The sequence below is a fragment of the Schistocerca gregaria genome, chromosome 7 (genome assembly GCF_023897955.1).
Source record: "Schistocerca gregaria isolate iqSchGreg1 chromosome 7, iqSchGreg1.2, whole genome shotgun sequence".
Classification (NCBI taxonomy): domain Eukaryota; kingdom Metazoa; phylum Arthropoda; class Insecta; order Orthoptera; family Acrididae; genus Schistocerca; species Schistocerca gregaria.
Genome location: NC_064926.1, coordinates 452,455,761 through 452,483,378, shown reverse-complemented (window position 1 = coordinate 452,483,378; position 27,618 = coordinate 452,455,761). Strand labels below are relative to the sequence as shown.

The 27,618-nt window shown below is 39.9% G+C and overlaps 1 protein-coding gene across 1 annotated transcript in view; it reads left to right on the top strand.

Moving 5' to 3' along the window:
• The window catches only part of LOC126281388 (CD82 antigen-like), a 112,262-nt gene that overhangs the window by 76,879 nt on the left and 7,765 nt on the right, over positions 1-27,618 (top strand). Inside the window, exon 4 of the mRNA XM_049980314.1 lies at positions 10,656-10,868. Coding sequence (XP_049836271.1) covers positions 10,656-10,868 — 213 coding nt within the window. The remainder of the gene's footprint in view (positions 1-10,655; positions 10,869-27,618) is intronic.

Sequence of the window (27,618 nt, the reverse complement as noted above, 5' to 3'; positions counted from 1 at the left end):
GGATGTACCGTGCACTATTCAGTGTCCCCTCGAGGATCACCAGAAGTGTACGGCCAGTGTAGGAGATCGCTCCCCACACCATGATGCCGGGTGTTGGCCCTGTGTGCCTCGGTCGTATGCAGTCCTGATTGTGGCGCTCACCTGCATGGCGCGAAACATGCATACGACCATCATTGGCACCAAGGCAGAAGCGACTCTCATCGCTGAAGACGACACGTCTCCATTCGTCCCTCCATTCACACCTGTCGCGACACCACTGGAGGCGGGCTGCACGATGTTGGGGCATGAGCGGAAGACGGCCTAATGGTGTGCGGGACCGTAGCCCAGCTTCATGGAGACGGTTGCGAATGGTCCTCGCCGATACCCCAGGAGCAACAGTTTCCCTAATTTGCTGGGAAGTGGCGGTGCGCTCCCCTACGGCACTGCGTAGGATCCTACGGTCCTGGCGTGCATCCGTGCGTCGCTGCGGTCCAGTCCCAGGTCGACGGGCACGTGCACCTTCTGCCGACCATTGGCGACAACATCGATGTACTGTGGAGACCTCACGCCCCACGTGTTGAGCAATTCGGCGGTACGTCCACCCGACCTCCCGCATGCCCACTATACGCCCTCGCTCAAAGCCCGTCAACTGCACATACGGTTCACGTCCACGCTGTCGCGGCATGCTACCAGTGTTAAAGACTGCGATGGAGCTCCGTATGCCACGGCAAACTGGCTGACACTGACGGCGGCGGTGCACAAATGCTGCGCTGCTAGCGTCATTCGACCGCCAACACCGCGGTTCCTGGTGTGTCCGCTGTGCCGTGCGTGTGATCATTGCTTGTACAGCCCTCTCGCAGTGTCCGGAGCAAGTATGGTGGGTCTGACACACCGGTGTCAATGTGTTCTTTTTTCCGTTTCCACGAGTGTATATAGCTAAATTTCTAAAACCTCTTGTGGGACACAGTATTCACCGTGTAAAGAATTAGACCAATTTTGTGAAAGTTCTATAGGACACACCATTCCAGAGGTAGTCCTACTTATGAGATTTGATGTTACATCACTTTTCTTGAAAGTAGCTCTTCAAGACTCCTTGATGCCCCTGGATCAACACTTTAAGCTTCAAATGGCTAAATTTATCTGAGTGTCACTGACTACCTCCTACTTCCAGTGGAATGGGGAGTTTTTTTGGACAGATTGATGGGTTTACAAATCTCCACATGAAACACTTTGAGGAGATGGTACTTCAGGCTGCCTGCAAATAAACCCAAGCACTTATTCCACTATGTTGATGAAATCTTTAAGCTGTGGGAACATGACAGACAAATATTTGATGAGTTTTGTGACAATCTTAATAGCATCAATCCAAATGTTGCATCCACTATGGAAGCAGAGGAGAAAGGATATATCTCTTTCTTGGATACATTAAAACAGAAGACAGACAGTACAATAACCATGCAGTGTTTAGGAAGAAGACCCACACAGACATGTGTCTGCAGTGCCAACAATGCTACTACCTAGGGCACACATCATCTGTAACAAAGATAACCTCCCAGCAGAGCTACAGCACCTGATGGAAGTGTTCTGTAAAAATGGGTACAGTGGAGCATAGATTAGAAGGGTGTCCAACAAAAGACAATGTGCTACAAACACAGAAGAGGGGAAGGAAACAAGAGAATAATTCCTTCTTACTTGGGACTGCTCTCGGCAAAAATTGTGAGGCTGCTTAGATAATACAATATCAAAACTGTCCAGACACTGCCTGAGATGACAGAGTTCCTTGGTTCTGCAAAAGACCCACCAAAACTGAGCATACCAAGCATATGCAGCATTTCATGTTAATTTGGTCATGAATGCATTGGCCAAATGCAGTGCTGTATCTCAAAATGTAGAACTGGGAGAGACAGAGAAATCAGCAGCAGCAGAGCATAACAAAACAAAAATCACACTTCTGACTCTGAGAACACCAAGTTGCTATGCCGAGGAATCAGCTTCAGGGCAGGAACTTAAGGAATACAGAAAAACATGTTTGAACAAGAGCCTGGTCAACTGGAAGGAAGGTTAACAACTTTGTTCAGCATGGAATCCCATGTTACTGCTAATATGATACATGTTCCCAGCACTCCCCAGCACACCACATACATCTGGAATGCCCGTGCAGAGATGCCCGTGCATCCCTCACCCATACAACTGCACCTTCACTGCCCTCCACACTTGCCATCCAAACATGACTAGCCTCACGCAGCCACTTTGCAAGAAGATTATGAATATGACTCTTGTTGAAATGTCATGACATCTTAATATTGTCACCTAGCTGGAAACCAAACAGCTTTTCATCACATTTTTATTTCTTTGGAATTGTGTAATGGAAGAGCTTAAAAGTTATGGCTTACATTACATGCTGTAAACAGTTGTAAGCCTGTTCTACTTTTATCTGTGTCTAGTGAGACAATGTTTGGACTCATTTGTCAGCACACTTGTCATCAGTTAACATCACAGTTTCTAAATGGCTTTCCAATGTCAGACTTATCATGTATGTAGGTAAGAAGAGAATTGAGCCATGCACTGAATCTTGCTGGATATCACATTTAATATTTCTCCACTATAAATTTAACATTATGCTAGTGGTGTCATTTGTTATTGTGATCATGTGTTTTCTGTTGTTGAGGTATGTCTTCATCAGTGTGAGAGTGGGGCCTTTAACACTATGTCATTTTAGGTTCTTCAGCAGAATTTTTTCATCTACACAACCAAAGGCTTTATGAAGGTTGCAGAAAATGCCATCAAGGTCATTTTTCTTGTTTAGTTCTACACAAACTGAGGTTCTTAGATCATATATAAATTTCTCTGTAGAGAAGGTTTTATGGCAGGCTAAATGAGTTGTTGTAATTTTATAATCAGAAAGGTTGCTTAGTATTCTGTTACATGCTTATCATCCCACAATGTTTAAGAATACAGGAATGAGGAAGACAGGTCTATTATTAGAAATCGGTTGCTTATCTCCACTTTCATAAGTGGGTTTTACTAGAACATAATTCAGTCTTTCAGGAAAGACATCTTGACTGGTCAACTGGTTACAAAGATACCTCATGTGGAATGCTGCCAGGACAGCAAAAGATTTTAGTGTTTTGACTGAGATATAAGAGTTACTGATTTCAGTGACAAAATAATTTTTTGAGTTGTCTTTAACAGCTGATTTATCAAAACTGGCATCTAGCTGTGAAGTATGCAATATCTGTTTAAGTAAGTCTAATGGCCCTGCTTTTGAATGTCAAGTGTTTTGTCCCCATGTTTTCAACTATTGTTAGATAGAGTAAACTGAATTTAGTGAACAATAATTTGAATTTAACTTCAATTGTCTCATTGCTAAGCTATCATCAGGGAATTGAATATCATTTTCTTTATTTACTTTATTCATTTAATGTTTATTATAGCTTCAAATTGCCTTTACTTTGTTCTGAGAATTTGTGATGTTTTGGGTATATTGCATGGTTTTGCCATATTGATGACACAGTCAAGAGATTTGAAATACTACTTGAAATGTAGCTTCATAACTTGATTAGAGCTAGTCCTCTGCATTAAATTAAGTTCTCTCAGCCTTGCACAAAATACTATGCTCCTGTATGTTAGCTGCCATTTCTTCCAGTTTCCATTATAACTGTCATCTACCTGTTGTAAAGGGGAATTACTATGACAGTGTTGTACGAATATTTGTAAGAAAGAATGAAATCCTTCAGTTAGTATGGGCCATGGTTAACTTCTTCCCATTGTTCATTCATTATATTCCCTCTCAACAGTTTAACTACATTTATGATTTGTGTGAAACTGTACTTTTTCTTCCTTAGCAAAACCTGGTTGATAGAGACAATTGGTTGCTGCCATTTGACCACCGTTGTCAGGTAAACCATTTGTTACATGGCCCACATATATGTAATGAAATGCCAACGGAGGGTAGCACCCCATTGACTAGGAGCCCTAGCATGGTAAATGATCAATTTCTATTTACCTTTTCAGCCAAGGACAACTGTGGATAATATGGGGTAGTGGTGACATGCTTGATTGCCTGATTAAAGCAAAAACCTTTAAATTGCTTGGAAGTGAAGGCTGGGTCATTGTCACCCAGAAAGACTTTCAGAGGACTGAACCAAGATATAACATTAACCAATTGCTGAATTGTAATGGATGCGGTAACACCGCAGGTAGGGAGGAGCCAAATGAACTGGGAAAAGGCATCCACAATGACTAGTATATACCTCTTACCTTTCTTAGACTGAGGTAGAAGGCCTATAAAATCCATGATGCTGTTCCTGTTCAGATTGCAAGAAACCATGAGGTGATCTGGAATTCGGGTTGCCCCTCTTACACATCTCGCTTTGGTTAACCAAGCGCCATATGTCTCAATACAAGGACAGCCAGGTAAAGTTAGCCTGCACCTTGGTGAGGGTTTTATATAGTCCAAGGTTACCTCCCATCAGAGAGTCATGGAAGTATCAAAATAATGAGGGAACTAATTCAACCGGTAGGCATATCTTGGGTTCCGGGAGTTCTCCTACTTCCTTGAAAAAATGCCCTCCCTCAAGAAGTAATTGAGCAGAGATTCCCCCCCTACCAACTTCCTTCTGATAGGACCCCAAATTGAATCAGCACCTTGCTTATCTATCAAATTGAAGAATAGCTGGTTTACCTCCGCCAACACAGTATTGATGACATTCTGGGGCTCCTGGTGTTGGGCTCCTAGTTCACTATCTTCTCAACTAAACATGCAGCTAAGGGCATCAGCTATCTTGTTCTCCGATCCCTGAATGTGTTTTACTTGGAAGCGGAAAGCCGATATCTCAACAGCACAGCGCATAATTCTACCAGTCTTATGTGGCCTGGCCAATACAGAGATAAGGGCTTGATTGTCCATTTTCAAAAGAATTTTCTTATGTTCCAGGTAAAAGCTGAACTTTTCTAGGGTGAACAACACCACTAAAGCCTCACATTCATAGATAGAGTAGTTGAGATCTGGACCTGACAGTTCCCTTGAGGCAAAAACTAATGCACATCTTTCCCATTATGTTCTTGGAACAGGAGCTCAGAAATCCTGAGATGGGAAGCATCAGTTTGTACAACAAAGTTTTCGGCAACATCTGGAACAGTCAAAACCAGAGGGTTGGTAATCATGGTCTTAATTGCTTCAAATGCCCCCTGCTGACTCTCTCTGCAGGTAAATTTAACTTGCTTCTTACACAAGGCATTAAAGGTGTGTGTGTGTGTGGGGGGGGGGGGGGGGGGGGGTCAGCTGTTGTTGGGGACAAACTTCTGGAAATAATTTGCCATTCTGACAACCTAGTGATTTCCCTCTTATTCTTGGGTGGAGGGAAAGCCTTTAAATCTTTAGTTCTCTCCTGGTCAATCCTTATTCCATCGAGAGAAACTAAGTGTCCCAAGAAGGATACTTGCGGCATGCACAAGGTTACTTTGGAAGGCTTAACCATCAAATCTGCTGCCCAAAATTTATATAAAACTTGTCCAAGGTGGTAGAGGTGCTCAGAAAATGAACAACTATAAACTACAACATCTTCCAAATAATTACACACACACACACACACACACACACACACACACACACACACACACACACACACAAACTTAAAATCTCCCAAAACCGCATCTAGTAAATTGGATAAAAGAGCAGTGCCAGTAGCTAGACCAAAGGGAACTTAGTTATACTCAAAGAGATTCCAGTCGGTGTGAAAGGCTGTCACGGGCTTGGATTGTTCTACCAGGGGATCCTGGTAGTAGACCTGATTGAGATCCAGAATCATAAAATACATTGCAAATGAAAACCAAGTGAAACAATTATGTAGATCAGGTAAGGGGACTGATTCCATAATATCCTTCTTATTGAGAATGTGATAGTCAATGATGGTTCAAAAATCCTGCCCCTTATCCTTGGTAAAGAGAAATAGGGGAGAAGCGTTGGGGGAAGTAGACGGCCTGATCACCCCATCCTGTAACATGCCTTCAACCTTTTCCCTCAGGATCCTCATCTTTGGTGGCTACAGTCTGTGTGGAGACTGACGGACCAGTACATTGTCGACTAAGCAGATTGTGTATTCAACCAGATTTATTGGACAACACATCAGAATATTGTCCTGACAGCTCAACTCTAATCCAACGCCGTTGCTACTAACTAAATTAACCCATGAAGGGTGATGGCAAGAACAAAGAGAAATCTTTTGAACTGGTGAAAATTTAAAGGAAATTGCACTACTCACATAGTCAGGAACCAGACCAGAGCGCTGTATGAAATCACTACCCAATAGTAAAGGTAATTTAAGATCCTTTACCAAAACCACATCAACCGGCTAAGAATTATTCCCAACAGACAAGCTGTCCTGCACCTTGCCCATTAGAGGTAACTCCTGCCCATCAGCTACACAACATCTCTGAGTGTCAGGACATCAGAAAGAGAATTTACACAAATGGTGGAATTCCAAATACTAATGCTAGTCTAACAATGACACCAAACTGCCCGAATTAAGGAGGGCACACAGAGGTTCTTGACCAAGTCAGGCACATACAAATGGGAGAGTCACATACTTAGGCATACTAACAGCCTTACAATACCAAGGCCAGGAACCTGGGTGCCTGCAAACCCACCTCTTATAGCACCGTCTGGTAGATTTAGGATATTTCTCTTAACAGGACACTCGTGCGCTAAATGATCTGACACTCCACATCAATAAACAGAAACCTGATTTACGACTCATGCACTGGGGGTTCAGTATCAATGGGCAACATCCACTTTCCACCCTCCCTCTCGCATTGTTCATCTAAAAATGAAAGTGGCTCTATAGAATTAATCAGCTCTCGAAACTGATCAAAAGTACTAGCCTGATGGAAAAATTTCAAGCAAGAGCTATCCTGAGGTCACATCCTGTCTAACATACTAGAAACACTCTTCACCTCAGTCATACATATATCGAGAGCTGACACTGCCGTACACATATGTTAAAAGTACTGGCTTAACGCTTCTGGAGTCCCTTGCGCCATCCAAAAAAACTCACGCTCCAGCTTGATGCGTGTATATGCAGATAATTTACTATGTAGCATCTGCATCCTTAATTTCTGTAAGGTTCCCTGTTGCTGCAATGCATCAGCGTGAACCTGAAAATGTACCAACAAAAAAAGGACTTGCTGGACATGAAGTAAGCTCTTGACTGCCAATTCCAAAATCCCACTAAGAAGACTCATGATGGGTTTTGGTTTTTTACCAAAATGACCCAAGAAACTACTGCTTCTGCAAGCTTAAGAATCTCTATCAGTGACCGACTGACCATTCAGTGAAAGTTCCTGCTCAAGACCTGAACCGCCACTCTCTAAGCTCAAGGACACTACCCTGAATTGCAGCTCACTGATTCTATCAGCTAACTCCTGCTGAAGCTGTCTATTGGAATCTTTAAGATCTATAAATCCAAGATTGGTTAGACAGTTCTCCAGGTGAGCTAAATGTGCTCGCAGCTGACACATGTGTTTTGACGTGGGGTGACTCACCTCAAGAAATCAAATATAACGGCACAACTCCTCCAACGCACTGGAAATATTGGAGAGAAAGTCACCTAACTTGCCAAAGGTGTCTGCAGAGGGTGAAAGGGAGCAATCAACCACTGCACACAACTGGGTCGCTAACTTGGGTATGCTTCCATCTATGGGAAGCCCACAAATATGCAGTTCAGAGAGAAGGTGTTCGCATTTAAGGTGGGAAATCCCTGGACAAGCTCTGGAGCTCATGGTGGAGGTGAACCCCCTTAAAACAAATAAAAATCAGTGCACTGGTACGATACCGTATTCTGACAACTTCTTAAGTTGAACTACATAAGGTGAAAACAACAACTGAGCCAGGAGTGAAAATACAAAAATCTCCCCTCCCCCTCCTCTAAGCTAGCAGATCGTTCTGCTAGCAATTGAAACTGAGGCAACAGGTTCAGGGTACAAAAGGATAAAAACGTCAAAACTTGGAAGGGAGACCCAACACATAGTTCATTGTTTGCATCAAATTAACATTTATTTCAGAAAAACATACTGATCAATTAAATTCCAGATTAATAACAACATGAAAACAATCAGAATTATAGCAACATATAAAGTGAAAACTACTGAAATTTACCAATATAAGCAAAAGAAAACAGTATTTAATAAACACAAAGCATCTGAGTTTATAACAGTAAGAATAAAATTTGAATCTAAAATTACAAAAGTTAATGAGTTAATCCAACCAAACTCCACATCCTACAACCCTAGCAGCAGTCACTCAGCCCAGGTATAGCTCCAAGGAACAAGGCAACTACTCACCTTGTGCTAGGTATGCCAAATGATGCGGCAAAGTGCTCCTACAACAATAACCACGGGCTTTGGGCAGCCCAGAAGTCATGGCTACATCAGCAAGGTAGACTTGCGTGTTTTGCAGTCAACTGTGAACATAAATCACATGCGAGGCAGCACCCTCAAACTATAACAGAATATACACTCACAAATGATGAGACCTGCATTAGCGAGATAAATACAACTCGTATCCACACACACACACAAACACACACACACACACACACACACACACACACACACACACACACACACACACACGCGCGGCTCCACAAGGCTTTTAATCACATCAGGGGAACTCACTAAGATTGACAGGGATAATTAGAATGGATTTGGTCATATACAATAAATACAAATGCCTCTGTCTAGGTAAGATGATAAACGAGTACATGTAACTGGCAAGGTGCAGGTACAAACAGAGCAGTTGCAGTTAAACCCTGAAGCAAGGCAGAAAATTACACTCAGTACTAGCCCTATGTAATTCAATTATGATTAAAACACATCATCATAGGTTAGAGTGAATACACTTTACTAAATGCCAATCAGATTTCAATTCATACCCCGAACCTGATACAGTACCATGACATTGCCACCGGGTACAGTGCCACTCATCGGCGTTACCACTTCAATTCATAACATCGCACACCAAGTGGGTGCACACAAGCAGTTTACCAATTAACAGAATCAGGTGGCTTCAAAGAAGACACATTAACAGCATTTGGCCACTGTCAAGCCAAGGTACACTGTGAAACAAACAAATACATATTATTCACTGGACATGACACAATAATATTACGCCAGTTTTCCTTTAAACTATAAAGGCACAAGGCCAGAATGCCCATAGGCAGTATGTTATGGTGCAGCCTCCCCACCATAGATTATCCTTTTAACTCTTCTTCAAATAACAGAAGGAGGCCCCCATTACCAGAGCTCCAGAGCATGACCTTCATCACCTTCTTTAGTGGCTGCCCAACATTTGACAAGTCACTCAACGATCCAGCTGGGTACATACATTTCAAACCCAAATCGGCCAAACCAAAGCCTACCACCAGGCACTGCTGCTCCAGTCCTCCTCATTCCATCATGTGCCGTTCACAACAAACTGCCGCCACGCCAAGCCTCCACCTCAACCAGGAAAACCAAAGATAAGTCACAAGGGAAGTGACTATTGACTATCAATACTGATGCCAGAGGTAGTTAGGCCAGCAAACCGAACTGCCATGGCTCAATTGTTAAAGTGTGGGAATTACTTCAATCTTGATTGGACTCTTACAATCACTCCTGGCTATATGCTAGAGTGTGAGATTTACAATTACCTTACTGACATATATGAATTTCTGTAGGGGAAGGATGTTGACCTGTGCAGGAATTTATAGTCTGTAATTATTTTTCATCACTGGATTCATAGAAAGCCCTCTATATGTATGAGCATTTCCAGAGAATAAGTACATGAATTTGGCAGGTCTCTATCGCTGTCATCAGTGGTTTCCCTTGTTCTGTTGCTGGTAACTGTATTTGTTCCCTGGGCTTTCTGTTTGACAGACTAACATATCCCAACCAATATGACAGAAAGCAAGAGGTTTCAGTGTAATGAACAACACTTTAATCAGTTAGTCCATTTGCGAAAGAGAAACTGTTTCGGTTTTTGTATCTTTGTTGGGATATTTGCATTGACTTTCCATTTCATCCAGAGCCTCATATGTAGCATAGTTTCTTGAACTGTAATTTTGACACATTTAAAATAGGAACGTAGTTCAAACAACTGTAGGACCTAATTGGTTAACATTCATGTAGCATTGCAATCTAATGCAATCTTCCCCCAATTATCAATGGGATAAATTGTTTCAGCATTTCGTTGTTGGTTACTTGTATACGTCTCGTGTTAGAATTTCACTGTAGCAACATACCAACAACATACAAATGCTACACGCTTCTGTCTTTTTTTTCAAATTAGATAAATTGTGTTGTTAATTCAGGATAGCCATTGGTTGTTTTTTTACACGCAGTTGTTCAGAGAGCTTCTGTACCCGTATCGCATCTCATCATGACTATGAAACTTACAGACATATTTTAATGGTGTAAAATATTAGTAATAATAATAATAATAATAATAATAATAATATGTGATTTAACTCTGTAGTAACCATGTATCAGAGATAATGTAAAAGTACTCTCCATGCTAATTATTTTGTTTCTGTTTTGTTGAAAATGATTTTTCCTTTGAAACAGCTGCATTGTTGTACTATTAAGGACAATTTGCATTTTTTCCTTACATTCATATTAATTTGTGATTGTTACCTCTTTAGCTCAAATGCTGTGGAATGACACAACCATCAGATTATGAAATGTCATGGTGGAAACTGAGAGATATTGGTCAGAATGAGCTTATAGTTCCCCTGTCTTGTTGTATTCTGAAAAACAAAGATGATCCTGGGGCATTTCTTGATCCTATACCACAGAACAACTCGCTCTGCCAGTCAGTAGATGAGACCATCAACAATAAAGCACGACATACTGAGGTGAGACAAATACTATCAATTTTTAAGTGCACTCAATACCATTAAGATTTAGGAGCATACAAATGTTTTAATGCTGTTTGTGTCAGTATGTTTTCTTCTTACTAAAACAAAATAAATTATTTTGGCATTGTGTATTCAGCTGTACAACGTAGGAGCTGTACAGGTGTGTGCGTGTGCATGTGTGTGTGTGTGTGTGTGTGTGTGTGTGTGTGTGTGTATGTGTGTGTGTGTGTGTGTGTGTGTGTGTGTGACAATATTTAAAAGATCAAAATGGTGTAAAAATGAATACTGTGATACTGAGTGGAATAACGACAATGTTATGAAGAGATTATATTGCTACCCACCATAGATGCTGAATTGCAGATAGGCACGGCAAGAAGATATACATTATTTGAACATTTGGCCAAAATACCCTCTTCTAAAGTAGAAAACATACACACAATCACACAAATGAAACTCACACACACATGACTACTGTTTCTGGGTGTTGAGGCCGGACTTGTACACCAATTGCGCCTGATGGGAGAAACAATCTTCAGATGGAGACTAGGGTGAGAAGGGGGAGGGATAGCAGGCTAGGGGTGGGGGAAAGTGCAGTGTTGCTTGCGGGAGCACACAGGGATATGGTGGGGTCAGGGTGAGTCCAATAGGTGAAGACAAGAGGTTTGGAGGGGGGGGGGGGATGAGAAGGGAAGTGGAAATGATGAAAAGATAGAAGTAGAGGAAGGAAGAAAGGCCAATGGGTGCATTGGTGGAACAGAAGGCTATGTAGTGCTGGAGTGGGAGTGGGTAGGAACTCTCCCTGCAGTTTATCCTATATTCCTGTAACTCCCTGGCCTCAACCCAGTCTTTTCTTCCCCTTGTCTACTCTTCTCCTTTTCTGCATCCTTCCTCCACTCCCCTTCATCTCAAATCATCTGTCTGCACCTATCAGCCCTAGTCTGTCCCTATCATGTCCCTGCATGCTCCTGAAAGCTGCACTACACATTCCCCCAACCCTACCTTGCTATCCCACCTCATCCCCACGCCACATTCTCCTTACCCCTACCACCTACAGATTGCTTCTACCATCAGGTGCAGTTGGTGTATGCAAGTTGCTCTCAGATGCCAGAGGCAGTGGTCATGTGTATGTGTGTGTTGTGCATGTGCGAATTTGTGTATATTTTCTACTTTGAAAAAGGGAAATTTTGCTAAAAACTTAAATGAATAATGGTCCTTTTGTTGTGCCTGTGTGTGACTCAGTGTCTCTTCAATATGATGAGAAGCAATCTATCCCTTTCATAACATTGTCAATGCCATGACATACTCATTCATTCATTCATTTATTCATTGCATTCTTTACCACCATTTTACTAGGTTATATTTGGCCTAAATAAGCAAAAATGTTGCATTTTAGGAATTCCCCTTGTTTACTGTCGGGTCAGCTGTGTTACAACAGATTTGACAGTGTTAGTTGCAGAGGGTGGCTGGATGCCCTTCCTGCCACCACCCTGAACCCCCCGGGATGGAATTAGTGAACCCCAGTTGTCTGCGTTTAGTGTAAGCCATGAAATAGTGCGATCATTTTCAAATGTCTGTGGGTTGTGTGACTCAGGCACAACATGGTGACGAGCCTGGTATTCACCTAGCGGGATGTGGAAAGCTGCCTAATAACCACATCCAGGCTGTCCAGCCTGCTGGCCCTTATCGTTAATCTGCAGGGAGGATTCCATCAGGGGCCAGCACACCTACCCTAGTCCAGGAAGCAGCATATTAGCACTCTCAGTTACTCTGGCACATGTAGCATTTTAGGAATTTTTAGATGGCATTTCAAATCCAGTCTCAGAAAGGTTATGGTGTAACATTTAGGTGACAAACCATTTTTGGAGTGCTGGGGGAACTGTGAGAAGTGGGCTGTTAGTCACCAATGCATCAAGGGTGGGTATCTTTAATGTGATGACCCCAACCAGAAAGACAGTTGGTTGACTTCATGGAGGAGTGGAATGTAGGAATGTCAAGCCTAAATGAGGTCAGGTGGAAGGGAACAGGAAGGAGAAAAATAAGAAAAGGATATACACTTTACTGAAGTAATGGGTAAAAGGCCAAAAATGGAATGGCTATAATAATAAAGCCAACCCTACAAGAATATGAGGAAGAAGTGGAATATACAAGTGACAGGATATGAAGATTCAGCTGATAATTAATAAAGGAGTGAACGACTTCACCCAAGTATATGCACCATAAACAGAAAGTAAAGAGGAGAACATCAAAGAATTCGTACAGAAACTAAAGAATGAAATTATGAATGTGGAAGCAATAGTGGTGAGTGACTTAAATGGATAGGTGAGGAATGAAAGACTAAGTAAGGAAAAGATAATTGGTCTGCATGGATAGGAAGGAGAATGAGGAAGGAGAGAAGCTGGCTGATTTTTGTGAAAGAAGTATTTTGATTATGGGCAACTCATGGTTCAGGAAGATAAACAGCTAAGAATAACAAGATATGGTTGGGGAGAGAGAAGGATGAAGAAGTTCATTGACTAATTTCTGGTGGAAAAGCAATATCATCTGCAACTAATAAAAGTAACTTCACTCCCAGATGATGGAGATCATTGAGTAGGGGTGGCAAAGGTGAGCATGGATAAAATGAAGGGAATAAAGGCAGAAAGGGAGAAAAAAAATTAAAGTGTGTAAACTAAAGATAGACAAGTCCAATAACAGTTCAGAGAGTTATATAAGACTAAAATCTCTAGTATTGAAAGTGGAAGTGTGGAAGAGGAATGTACAATCACTCCTTGATATATGTTAGAGTGTGAGATTTACAATTACCTTACTGACATATCCGAATTTCTGTAGGGGACGGATGTTGACCTGTGCAGGAATTTATAGTCTTCAAAGAAGCATTTGTAAGTTCTGCAGGCAACACCTGTGGCAGAATGGTTGGAAGGGCAAAGGATAAGCAGACACCATGGTGGAATGAGCAAGTGAAGGAAGCAGCAAAAGAAAAGAAGTAAGCATAGTAGGAGTGGAACAGAGACAAAGATAAAGAAAGTAAAAAGGAATACTAGGAAAGCAGACATAAGTAGAAGAAAATGCTATTGGAAGAAAAGAGAAAGAGTTGAAAGGAATTCACACAAGTGCTGGGAAATGATGTGAAGTGGGGGTGGGGGAATAAAAGGATGCCATATGGAATTAGGAGAAGTAAGGGGAAGGAAAGCACCTACACAATGCTGGTGAAATGGTGACATTGATAGATGATAAGGAAAATGTACTTTGACAAACTACTACATCTGTGGAAAAAAAACAATGAAAATGGGTATACTAGTAAATTGGGGAGACTTGGATCTGGAAGAAGAGAAACATATTACTATGTTAGGAGTGGAACTTGCAGTTAAAAGAATGAAAACAGGAAAGACAGCTAGGATAGAGAAAATAAGTGTGGAGAGATGAAGGCAGCTGGACCTACTGGGTTACAGTGATTACATAGATGGTTAAGATGCATATGGACTCAGATATGTGTTCCTGAAGAATGGGGAAAGTGGATAACAATTTCAGTGTCCAAGGAGAAAGACAAGTAAATAGCTATTGAGGGATCACAATCATATCAAAAGTAGCAAAAATAATGGAGAGGATACTGAACAGAAGAGTGAGGGAAAAATGTGGATCAGTTAGTAGAGGAGTAGTATGGCTTTTGGCATGGTAAATCAACAGTGGAGCAAATCTTTAGTACAAAACAGGTCATGGAAAAGCACTGGAAGTATAGAAAAGATCTAGTGATGATATTTCTGGACTTAATTATTGAATATAATAGTGTCCCCAGAGAAAAGGTATGAGAAACCTTGGAGAGAGAGGGAGTTGGGGAACAAACAACTGAAATTGCTCAAGCAGTGCAGGAAAAACTTTCAGTTGTGTCCAGACCCAAGTTGGGATAACTCGTCGGTTTAGGAATGTTATGGGGTTGAGGCTAGGAAATATGATGTCAGCACTATTATTTACAGTACTGAAGGATGAATCTGTGAAAAAGGCAAAAGATCATAGAGGAAAGGAGATAAAGTTATTGCTATTTGCTGATGATATGTTGTGGAGAACCAACAGTAAGGATGTACCAGAACAACTAGACAAACAACTAAACAAAAAAATTGAGAAATACAGTGTGACATGCAGTGTGAAGAAAAGTAAGACCATGGTGGTAAACAGAAGTGCAGAAGGGAAAGGACAAATAGATGTCAGTGGACAGCAAATTGAAATGACTGACAGCTTTCAATATCTGAGAAGTGAGGTAATCCAAAATGAAAGGAAGGAGGTGGAAAACTGATGGAGGGTACAATAACACATTTTATCATTGTGTTACGATTTTAGTCTGTGGAAGGGAGGTGCCAATGAAGTCTAAGGAACTTCTGTACAAGATGTACTTTATGCCTATATTGATATATGTGTTGGAGGCCTTGACAATGAGAAGAAGAGATGAGAGTAGAAGTCAAGACAATGAAATGAAATTCCCAGGAAGTATGTTAGGAAAAATGAGGAGACATGAAGTTTCTAAGAAAAAAATTGAAGTAGAAAAGTTCAAAGTTCAGTGATGTAATTGAGAGGAGTAGGTTAAAATGGTTCGGACATGTAAAGAGAATGGAAGGTAGAAGAATACAAAAACAAATGAGGGAAGGCAAATCTGAGGGCAAGAGGTAGACCCAGAGCAAAATGGATTGACTGGACTGGAAAAAAACGGGTGTAGAAGAAGAATTGTGGAAAAACAGGCAAAGGGAGAAGCAACCCAGCCTGATACTGGATAATGGAGAAATAAATATAGATAACATAATATAAATGAAAATAATGAATGACTGACTGAAGAAAGTGACTCAGGCACTACCATCAAGGCACAGCAGTGGCAGTACGAGTAGAATTTAATGCATAAGCTGGCTGCTCTCCATTGTTTCTCATATGATTTTGAGGAAAATATTTGGTAAATAAAACAAAACAAAAGAAAAAAGATTACATCTTATGACCTCTTTTGTCACCTTCATGATGAACTGTCTGCCTTTTTATAATGTTCTTAGTTATTGTGATATTCCAAATATTAGTAACCCACTGCATAAAATTTGAATTGTTTGCACTAAAAATTGGGGTCATTATGTGTTATGTTTGGTGCATGCTAGGTCATGCATTTCCTACATGTGCAGTTTAGATAAGACACTGAAATAATTCATTGCACTTATCTCCAGACTCAAGAAAACAAAATTGCATGCACCCCCAGACAATAAAATGAGAGTGAACTATTTTTAAGATCTATGGTATTTCATAAATGGCAAAATATATCAAAACAAGTTTAATAGCCAGCAGAGACGAGAGCATTTTGAAATTTGTTAGACATGTGAAACCATCTTATTTGCTATGATATAGTAATAATTATAGAGTTTTTTAAATGTAATAATATAATTTTTAACAGTTATCAATAGCTGGTGAAGTGAGAATTGGTGTGGGTTTGGAACAGCATATGTGAAGAAATTACTAGTTTATTTTAATACTGACAAGTTATTGACCTGTCTCAACCTCCATTGATTGTTTAATAATACACTGATTTACGATACCATTTCCTTGCTGAGGGATTCCAACAAAACTGCAACAGAAAGAATAGTTTACTTTTGCCTGACATGTTACTCTTTTTACTCTTCAGAGACCCATTATCAGTGGCAAGTTTTGAGTAACTCTTTCACTTTCCTTGCTGTCATTTTAGAAATGAACTTCTTTTACCAAAATGGACATGGAGTTCACAAAGTTTTGCCTAACTAACATGTTAACGCAGTTGCTGTTGTGATAGCACCCGGAAACAATGTTTTGTTAAAGAAGCATCTGGGGAAAAGACATGTCAAATGCTTATGAAAAAAACTTTGATTTTTATTTGGTCCTGTAGATTACATGTTGTGCAAGTAGTTTATTATTAATATAGGACCAATCAAGTCAAATAATATAATATTACAGGAACATTTTGTACACAAAAGTTTAATTATCACATAGGTACTATTTTAGCTATTGTCTTCATTGTCACTATAAAAATAAACTTGTGTTTTATTCACTTTTCTGGCTTCAAACCCATTCCTATTCTCATGTTACATGTAAATCATGGTAGACAAGAGAGTTTTACATATTAACCATATGGCAAAATACTCTCCTCTTTGTGTGCTGTTGTTCGCTAAAAATATTTTCCTGTGCCTTGAATTGTTTATGAGATGCAATGGATATTATGAGTGGATCACTCTTGCTGTATACTTTCTCACAGGCAAAAGAGAGAATGCCAGATATGAGCAATTTTCTCAGAACTGATATAAATAAAGACCTCCTTCCAAGTTAACACAAAACTTTAATCTGTATATACGTAAAGAATTATGATTTAACATGCAACTCCTATTTTTCATTGAAAATTTTGAGCAGTGAGTTACTTAATCCTCTAATATCTTAATAACTATAACTAAATACTTCATATTGTAGTCTTTTGTACTCAGAAAACTTCACCATGGTTTGATGAGTTATCCCAGAAACATGACTGTGTATGGCATTATGGAACAAAAGTGAACAAACTGTACTGGCATTTTTATTCTTATATCACCTATGCCTGATTGCATCTGGAGTACAAATAATAATTTATTTGAGTGTTTTGCAGTTCTGTTCTGTGGTGTGCTACTTCCAGTTAAATTTATTATTGAGTTGTAATTCTAAGATTTTTACACTGTAAATTTTTTCTGTGCACTTGTCATATTTTAGACATGCACTTGGGAGGAGGGGGTGAGAACCCCTTAAAAATTGTGGACTGCATGTAGTTTTTCTTTTCTAAGCTTTGTGGTGAAGAATTGACTAGGAAACATTTATTATCATTCATGGAAAATTTTTAACAGTTCTGTCTAAAACTTGTTTGGATTGCTACTTATTATAATCTTTGTATCATATACAAACCAAATGGACTGGCATTTGGTAATGTTAATGACGAAAAGTGTATGTAAGAAGAAGTAAAGGCCCTAAGATGGAATCTTGTGGAACACTAAACACATTAGTTACCATATGAATCGTGACTGATAGTTTAACACAGTACTATTTTCTTTCCGTGACCTTTACTTCCAGTCAGAGAAATTTGATTTGAAACATTTTGTGGTATCCTAATTTATTTTAATGGGTTTGTGATTCACAGAGTCAAATTCCTTTGATGGTTCAAATGGCTCTGAGCACTATGGGACTTAACTTCTGAGGTCATCAATTCCCTAGAACTTAGAACTACTTAAACCTAACTAACCTTAGGACATCACACACATCCATGCCTGAGGCAGGATTCGAACCTGCGACCGTAGCAGTCGTGCGGTTCCAGACTGAAGCGCCTGGAACTGCTGGGCCACTCAAATTCCTTAGATATAACAGAATATAGCAGTGGTCTGTAGTTTATTGCCAAATGAATTAAGTAATTCTAACTGTATGTTAATAATTTCTCATTATTAGAACCTTTCAGAAACGTGGACAATATATTATTTGCAGTTAGGATGTTGAGGAGCCACTTGTGTATTACCTTTTCTAAAATTTTTGACAATGCTGGCAAATGTGAAGCTGGATGGAACTTTGATAGTACCTCTTTACCTCATTTCTTATATGGGTGCTTAACTGCAACATATCTCAGCTGACTGAGGAAATGTTCTAATGATAAATGACTGGCTATACAAATAACTTAATATGTTACAAAACTCAGAAGAACACTCATTCATTAATTTTTTTGGTATTTTGTCATAAGCACTAGAATTTTTGATTTTATATCTCTACTCCCACAAACACAATCCACAAGCCTCTACACAGTACACAATGGCAGGTCCTTTTAAAGATTATAAGGTGGACATTATTCATATTACTGAAGTTATCTGTAATGGTTAGTCTGTGGTATTCCGTGGCAGCATCTACAGTAACAGTTATGAAATAGTTGTTACAAAGCTTTGCAATGCTATGCTCATATGTTATCAAAGTATCATTTACTCTTAATACTATCTGCTGGTTTCCATCTCTGGTTCTACCTGTCTCCTCCTTCACTATGTTCCATAATGTCTTTATTTTGTTACCTAATGTGCCTATATTTTTCTCATGTGGCATTTACTCTAATTCCTGTATTACTGAATTAAGTATTCTGTTGCAGGTTTTGAAATGAGCTATAGCATTAACATAAGACATGTTTCTAACTGACAGACACAGTTTCCTTTTTGTCTTCTTGATCATCAGTCCAGATGGTGGTTTTATCTAGGGTGATCCACTTCATTAACTAAAGAGATTCCAATAACGGTTCATTGATTTACAGCAGACATCAAAAACCTTCAGGATTTTCTGGATTGTGCAAGTTATTTATTTTGTTTGGAACTTCAATTATACTTGCACTTTATTTTTAAATGCACAGAATACTCTTGAGAAAATAGTTAACTAGTCTGAAAGGAGATGAAGGAGAGCAGACTTTTAAAAAAATTATGGTGAGGGGGCCCTTGTCAAGGGACAGGAAGGAAAACCATAAATGACTCCTTCAGTTATTTGGTTTTGTATTCATAGTGTTGTGCAGCCTGTACAAAGTTGATGAATTGCTTTATTTGTGTGTACATAGACAAGACTCCTTGTTTTGTATTCTTTATTTGCAGTTTGGCTGGATCGACAAAGATCTTCAGTGCACATGTAATTTATTATTGTGTCTTCATAGAATTTTAATAGATTTTCATTAAGTTTCAGATGAGGCAGTGTGCTTTACAAACTGAAGTAAAACTTCCAAAAGAATCTACAGATATTTTAAGAGGGTCTAACAATAGATTATACAATGGCTGAAGATGGTCATCTACTAAATTAAATGATTCTTCTAATCACGTGTATCATAGTGCGAGCATGTTATTCTTATGACCTTCTTGTTGCTGTGGTCTTTGGTCCAGAGATTCTTCTAATCACCTGTATCATAGTGCGAGGATGTTATTCTTATGACCTTCTTGTTGCTGTGGTCTTTGCTCCAGAGACTGATTTGATGCAGCTCTCCATGCTACTCTATCCTGTGCAAGCTTCTTCATCTCTCAGTGCCTACTGCAACCTACATCCTTCTGAATCTGTTTAATGTATTCATCTCTTGGTCTCCCTCTACAATTTTTACCCTCCACACTGCCCTCCAATACTAAATTGGTGATCCCTTGATGCCTCAGAATATTCCCTACCAACCAATCCCTTCTTCTAGTCAAGTTGTGCCACAAATTTCTCTTCTCTCCAATTTTATTCAATACTTCCTCATTAGTTATGTGATCTACCCATCTAATCTTCAGCATTCTTCTGTAGCACCAGATTTTTAAAGCTTCTATTCTCTTTTTTTCTTAACTATTTATCATCCATGTTTCACTTCCATACAGGGCTACACTCCATACAAATACTTTCAGAATCAATGCCTTTAAACATTCTTTGTTTAAAGGGTGAGTATTTCTTTGTTTAAATTGCTTAAGTATTTTAATTTAAAATATTGCTTTGTAGCATCAGTTATAAAGTTTACTGGCATTAATTTTGTAACTCTACAATAAATCTTCTTATGTAGTAAATTAGAATGTTGAAGTGAGACTATGATTTACATACTATATTCAGATCACTTACTGTTGCTCCATGTCACCATGGCTATCATTGTGATTATTAAGAACATGGTTTCACTGTAGTGTTATGAGAATTTCATCTCAGTTTCAAAGCTATCATTGAATGCCACACTCTTTTAAATATATGTCAACAATGAAGGACACAGATTAAGCGATTCAAACAAGTCATATTTCTGCTCATGGCCTTTCTGTTCACAGCACATTATCTTAATGTAATGCCTACAAACTGCTGAGAAAAGTTATACCTAACAGGTCATAGAAAAATCCAACACATAAACTACAATACTCTGGCAAATGGGTATTCACACATACATTGACAGGTCATAGGTAGTGAGGTATCATGAGATAGTAAGTTTATAAAATTCACTCACAGAGTTATTGCACTTTATGACCAGCATGCTACCTGGCATTCAGTTAGATCCATGCCTGACAACAGTTTTATGAGATATTGACTAAATGAGAGACTGCACACGGAAGATTTAAGCAAATTCCAACTATGGAAGATTCAAGCAAGTTCCAATACTTGAACTTTACGAGGACTACATGAAAATCTAGTACAGATTTAAAAAATACCATTTCCAAAAATTAGGTATATCTTTTCTCTTATATATTAGCGAGTCAAATCTGGCAGGGCTTGCAGAATAAGCAGTGCAGTCTTTGCCCATAAAGGCAGTGTCTGACGTGTTTATCAACAAATCTCCAAACAAACAGCCCTTAAGCTGCAATAAATGGAGTCTTCACAACTACAGGCAACATTTCTGCAACAGACATGTTTTCTTAAACCTGGAACAATGGAAACCCCAGATGAGATTATAAAAAATGTAAGAAAAAGATAGATTGCTACTTACTGTAGAGATGGAACATTATGTTCCAGACAGGCACAACTAAAAGACACTTACACATTGGCTTTTGGCCGCAGACTTCATCAGAAAAGAAAAGACTCACAAATTCATTCACACAAACAAGAATGTCACGCATGCGTAATCGCCATCTCTGACAGCTCGGACCAGATTGCTGTGACCAAAAGCTAATGCATAATCATCTTTTAGTTGTGCCTGTCTGTAACTTAATGTGTCACCTCTATGGTAAGAGGGAATCTATATTTTCCTTAGTTTTTTAAAACTTGTTTATAGAAACACATTATGGAAACTCCACATTAGAAGCTCTGCCAAAATCATGTTTTATTCCAGTTCTAAAGGATATCATCAGTCTTTCTCTTGTGTTGGTAAGTAACCGACTGAGTGAAAACAAAGCTAAATTCACTTATAAGAATACCTAAGTATTTTAATGAAATATAATCAGCCAAATAAAAGTGAATTTTCATATTACCAATAGTACCAAAATTTTTGGAGTACAACGATCATCATCAGATCCAGAATTACCATAATCTGACAACAGCATTAATCAAACTGAGCAACAATCTCAGGTAATAGCTACATATGAAGCAAACATTTTAACATTGAAAACTTTCAGTGAGGTATTGATTTTGGTATCTTACTTAAAAAAAAAAAAAAAAAAAAAAAAAAAAAAAAAAAAAAAAAAAAAAAAAAAAAAACATGAACTATGGACCTTGCCGTTGGTGGGGAGGCTTGCGTGCCTCAGCGATACAGATGGCCGTACCGTAGTTGCAACCGCAACAGAGGGGTATCTGTTGAGAGGCCAGACCAATGTGTGGTTCCTGAAGAGGGGCAGCAACCTTTTCAGTAGTTGCAGGGGCAACAGTCTGGATGATTGACTGATCTGGCCTTGTAACACTAACCAAAATGGCCTTGCTGTGCTGGTACTGCGAATGGCTGAAAGCAAGGGGAAACTACAGCCATAATTTTTCCTGAGGGCATGCAGCTTTACTGTATGGTTAAATGATGATGGCGTCCTCTTGGGTAAAATATTCCAGAGGTAAAATTGCCTCCATTCGGATCTCCGGGCGGGGACCACTCAAGAGGACGTTGTTATCAGGAAAAAGAAAACTGGTGTTCTACGGATCGGAGCGTGGAATGTCAGATCCCTTAATCGGGCAAGTAGGTCAGAAAATTTAAAAAGGGAAATGGATAGGTTAAAGTTAGATATAGTGGGGATTAGTGAAGTTCAGTGGCAGGAGGAACAAGACTTTTGGTCAGGTGAACAGAGGGTTATAAATTCAAAATCAAATAGGGGTAATGCAGGAGTAGGTTTAATAATGAATAAAAAAATAGGAGTGTGGGTAAGCTACTACAAACAGCATAGTGAATGCATTATTGTGGCCAAGATAGACACAAAGCCAATACCTACTACAGTAGTACAAGTTTATATGCCAAATAGATCTGCAGATGATGAAGAAATTGATGAAATGTATGATGAGATAAAAGAAATTATTCAGGTAGTGAAGGGATACGAAAATTTAATAGTCATGGGTGACTGGAATTCAGTAGTAGGAAAAGGAAGAGAAGGAAACATAGTAGGTGAATATGGATTGGGGCTAAGAAATGAAAGAGGAAGCCGCCTAGTAGAATTTTGTACAGAGCACAACTTAGTCATAGGTAACACTTGGTTCAAGAATCATAAAAGAAGGTTGTATACGTGGAAGAATCCTGGAGATACTAAAAGGTATCAGATAGATTATATAATGGTAAGACAGAGATTTAGGAACCAGGTTTTAAGTTGTAAGACATTTCCAGGGGCAGATGTGGACTCTGACCACAATCTATTGGTTATGACCTGTAGATTAAAACTGAAGAAACTGCAAAAATGTGGGAAATTAAGGAGATGGGACCTGGATAAACTGAAAGAACCAGAGGTTGTACAGAGTTTCAGGGAGAGCATAAGGGAACAATTGACAGGAATAGGCGAAAGAAATACAGTAGAAGAAGAATGGGTAGCTCTGAGGGATGAAGTAGTGAAGGCAGCAGAGGATAAAGTAGGTAAAAAGACGAGGGCTGCTAGAAATCCTTGGGTAACAGAAGAAATATTGAATTTAATTGATGAAAGGAGAAAATATAAAAATGCAGTAAATGAAGCAGGCAAAAAGGAATACAAAAATCTCAAAAATGAGGTCGACAGGAAGTGCAAAATGGCTAAGCAGGGATGGCTAGAGGACAAATGTAAGGATGTAGAGGCTTATCTCACTAGGGGTAAGATAGATACTGACTACAGGAAAATTAAAGAGACCTTTGGAGAAAAGAGAGCCACTTGTATGAATATCAAGAGCTCAGATGAAACCTAGTTCTAAGCAAAGAAGGGAAAGCAGAAAGGTGGAAGTAGTATATAGAGGGTCTATACAAGGACGATATACTTGAGGACAATATTATGGAAATGGAAGGGGATGTAGCTGAAGATGAAATGGGAGATACGATACTGCGTGAAGAGTTTGACAGAGCACTGAAAGACCTGAGTCGAAAATAAGGCCCAGTAGTAGACAACATTCCATTAGAACTACTGACAACCTTGGGAGAGAGAGTCCTGACAAAACTCTACCATCTGGTGAGCAAGATGTATGAGATAGATGAAATACCCTCAGACTCCAAGAAGAATATAATAATTCCAATCCCAAACAAAGCAGGTGTTGACAGATGTGAATATTGCCGAACTATCAGTTTAATAAGTCACAGCTGCAAAATACTAACGCGAATTCTTTACAGATGAATGGAAAAACTGGTAGAAGCCGACCTCAGGGAAGATCAGTTTGGATTCCATAGAAATGTTGGAACACGTGAGGCAATACTGACCTTACGACTTATCTTAGAAGAAAGATTAAGGAAAGGCAAACCTACATTTCTAGCATTTGTAGAATTAGAGAAAGCTTTTGACAATGTTGACTGGAATACTCTCTTTCAAATTCTAAAGGTGGCAGGAGTAAAATAAAGGGAGCGAAAGGCTATTTACAATTTGTACAGAAACCAGATGGCAGTTATAAGAGTCGAGGGACATGAAAGGGAAGACGTGGTTGAGAAGGGAGAGAGAGACAGGTGTTTAGCCTCTCTCCAGTGTTATTCAATCCAAATATGGAGCAAGCTGGAAAGGAAACAAAAGAAAAATTCAGAGTAGGTATTAAAATCCATGGAGAAGAAATAAAAATTTTGAGGTTCACCGATGACATAGTAATTCTGTCAGAGACAGCAAAGGACTTGGAAGAGCTGTTGAACGGAATGGACAGTGTCTTGAAATGAGGATATAAGATGAACATCAACAAAAGCAAAACGAGGATAATGGAATGTAGTCGAATTAAGTCTGGTGATGCTGAGGGAATTAATTTAGGAAATGAGACGCTCAAAGTAGTAAAGGAGTTTTGCTATTTGGGGAGCAAAATAACTGATGATGGTTGAAGTAGAGAGGATATGAAATGTAGACTGGCAATGGCAAGGAAAACGTTTCTGAAGAAGAGAAATTTGTTAACATCGAGTATAGATTTAAGTGTCAGGAAGTCGTTTCTGAAAGTATTTGTATGGAGTGTAGCCATGAATGGATGTGAAACATGGACGATAAATAGTTTGGACAAGAAGAGAATAGAAGCTTCTGAAATGTGGTACTACAGAAGAATGCCGAAGATTATATGGGTAGATCATATAACTAATGAGGAGGTACTGAATAGGATTGGGGAGAAGAGGAGTTTGTGGCACAACTTGACTAGAAGAAGGGATCAGTTGGTAGGATATGTTCTGAGGCATCAAGGGATCACCAATTTAGTATTGGAGGGCAGCGTGGAGGGTAAAAGTCGTAGAGGGAGGCCAAGAGATGAATACACTAAACAGATACAGAAGGATGTATGTTACAGTAGGTACTGGGAGATAAAGAAGCTTGCACAGTATAGAGTAGCATGGAGAGCTTCATCAAACCAGTCTCAGGACTGAAGACCACAACAACAACAACAACTTTTGAAAACAAAATGGTTGTATTTATCAGATATTGTATGACAGCTGCCTAGTGAAGATACAACAATTCATCTTTGAAAACAATAAAAAATAAAAATAAAAATAAAAAACGCACTAAGTCAGCCTTTGGTCTGCCTTATGCTCACACCTTACATAGTATCTTAAGTAGTTATCATCATTCCAAAACTGCAGTACATGGTTTGATTCCTCTAGCATCTTAGCATTACATTTTCTGTGTCATCTTCTGCACTGCAGCCACAAACTAAACCACTAACCAGTAACCTGTGACATATCCACAACTATGCTGTATTGGCGAGTATATTGACACCTTTTATCATTGCAGTAGTTTTCCCTTGCAATATCCAGACTATCTTCCTCCTGTTTAACAGTGAACAACTATTTCCAGCTCATTTTTTAACATTTTCTTTTCTGTTCATGTAAAAAAATGGAGCTTCTATAGCAGCAACCTGGACAATTGAATGGTAGACCCGACACAACAAGAGCATGTCAATAGCAACCCATTCAATGATGCAGTGTAATGAACCTTTAATACAATTCTTTCAACAGGTCAAAGTAGTGCCACAATCTAAATCAAGACCAAAGAGGAGAACCAATACCAAAGCGAAGTTGTTGACAAGTAGACAGTAGTATGGTAGAGACTGAATGAATGCTATCAGCCAAAGTTCACAACTGACTAACTGGTCAAGATGAGGTGGTATTTACGCCAGCCAGCTGTGAAGGACACTATTAGCCAGTGTATTCAGATGGTGCACTGCAGGGACACTGCCCTCTATCAGCCATCAAAATACATTTGTTCCAGCGGGAATTCAACTTCTGCACAGCCTAATACCAGATCCCCTCTGCCCCAAAACTGGTGCATATGGGTGGAAGTGCCCCAGACGGTGCCATGAAAAGTGAAACAAAGGTATGGGCAAAGGTGCAGTCTCATCAACTGTAGGCTGTGAGGAGGAAATGTGATTGCCAAATGTGGTTGCCAGTGTCCATTGGAACATTGCTGGGGATGGGCATGTCATGGAAAACCACTGATCCACAGGGAGAGCCTGGGTGAAAATGGGACATCTGTAGCCACTCGGAGTTCGGGCCATTGTGGCACATTGGTGCCAGAAGGTGGTGGAAGAGGGACTGTGGAGGGAATGTTTGTGTCTGAGGTCAAAGCTGGATGTGAGGATGGTGCTCAAGCCCCTTCTGTCTTTGGACCAATGTAACTTGTCCCCCATGGATGGACATTACCATTGCTGGTGTCCAAGCCTCTGTACTCCCGCAGGAACATGCCTACACCACAGTGCCAAGGGGTTAATACCCAGACGGACATGAGCGAGGTTCCAGCATCAACAGTGTCAGCAGATGAAGCAAGGGCCAATGCTGGTGACCATGGTGGTGCTCTGCAGGCTATGACCGTTAATCAGTATGGTGTGATAAATGCTCTAAACCAAAGTAAGTGCCTCCATAGAGGAGGATGATTCAATAGCCATCTTCATCAGCTGCTTAAAAGTTCAGACCAGACATTCAGCTTCATCATTGGAGGAAGGCTGGAATGGGGGGCTACAGATGTGTTTTATGCTATTATTGGCAAAGAAGTTCTCGAAGGCAGAGGCCATGAATTGTGGGCCATTGTCAGAGAGCTATGTGCTAGGCAACCCTTCAATGGCCTAAATTTCATCTAAGACAGTAAGTGTGCCGCAGTTGTGGTGGATGCCATGCATATGACTTAGGGGTACTTTGAATAAGCATCCAAAATGAGAAACCACAGAGAACCCAAGAATAGGCCTGTGAAATTGAGATAGATACTGTTCCAAGTGAGGTGAGGATCAGGCCAAGGGGCAAAAGAGTGAGGGGGCACTGCCTAGTACTAGGCATATGCTGCACAACTACAGACCACTTTTCCAATATCGCCATTGTTCCCAGGCCAGTAAACATCATGGTATGCCAGCATCTTCATACAGGACATGCCCCAAAAACTCCGTTGGAGCAAACTCGACACCTGAAGGTGCAGTTCCACCAGAATAACCGCTTCAAGTGCATACATATTAATATCTAAAAGGATGATACCATCAACAACTGAGAGGCAGTGAGAAAGCTGTGTCCAGGGATGGAGCACTGTTGTCAGTTGATGAGAGAGATAATGGGGCAAGCCGTGGATTACATAGTGAAAGACCTGTCGCTGGGTAGGGGCCCAGCACAGTGTGCTGAGATGCCTCAAATAAAGGCAGCTGGAGGTACGCATCAGAGAGGTGAGAAGATCTTCTTGCTGGGAATAGATTAGGTTTCTCATAATAGCCTGGAATATTT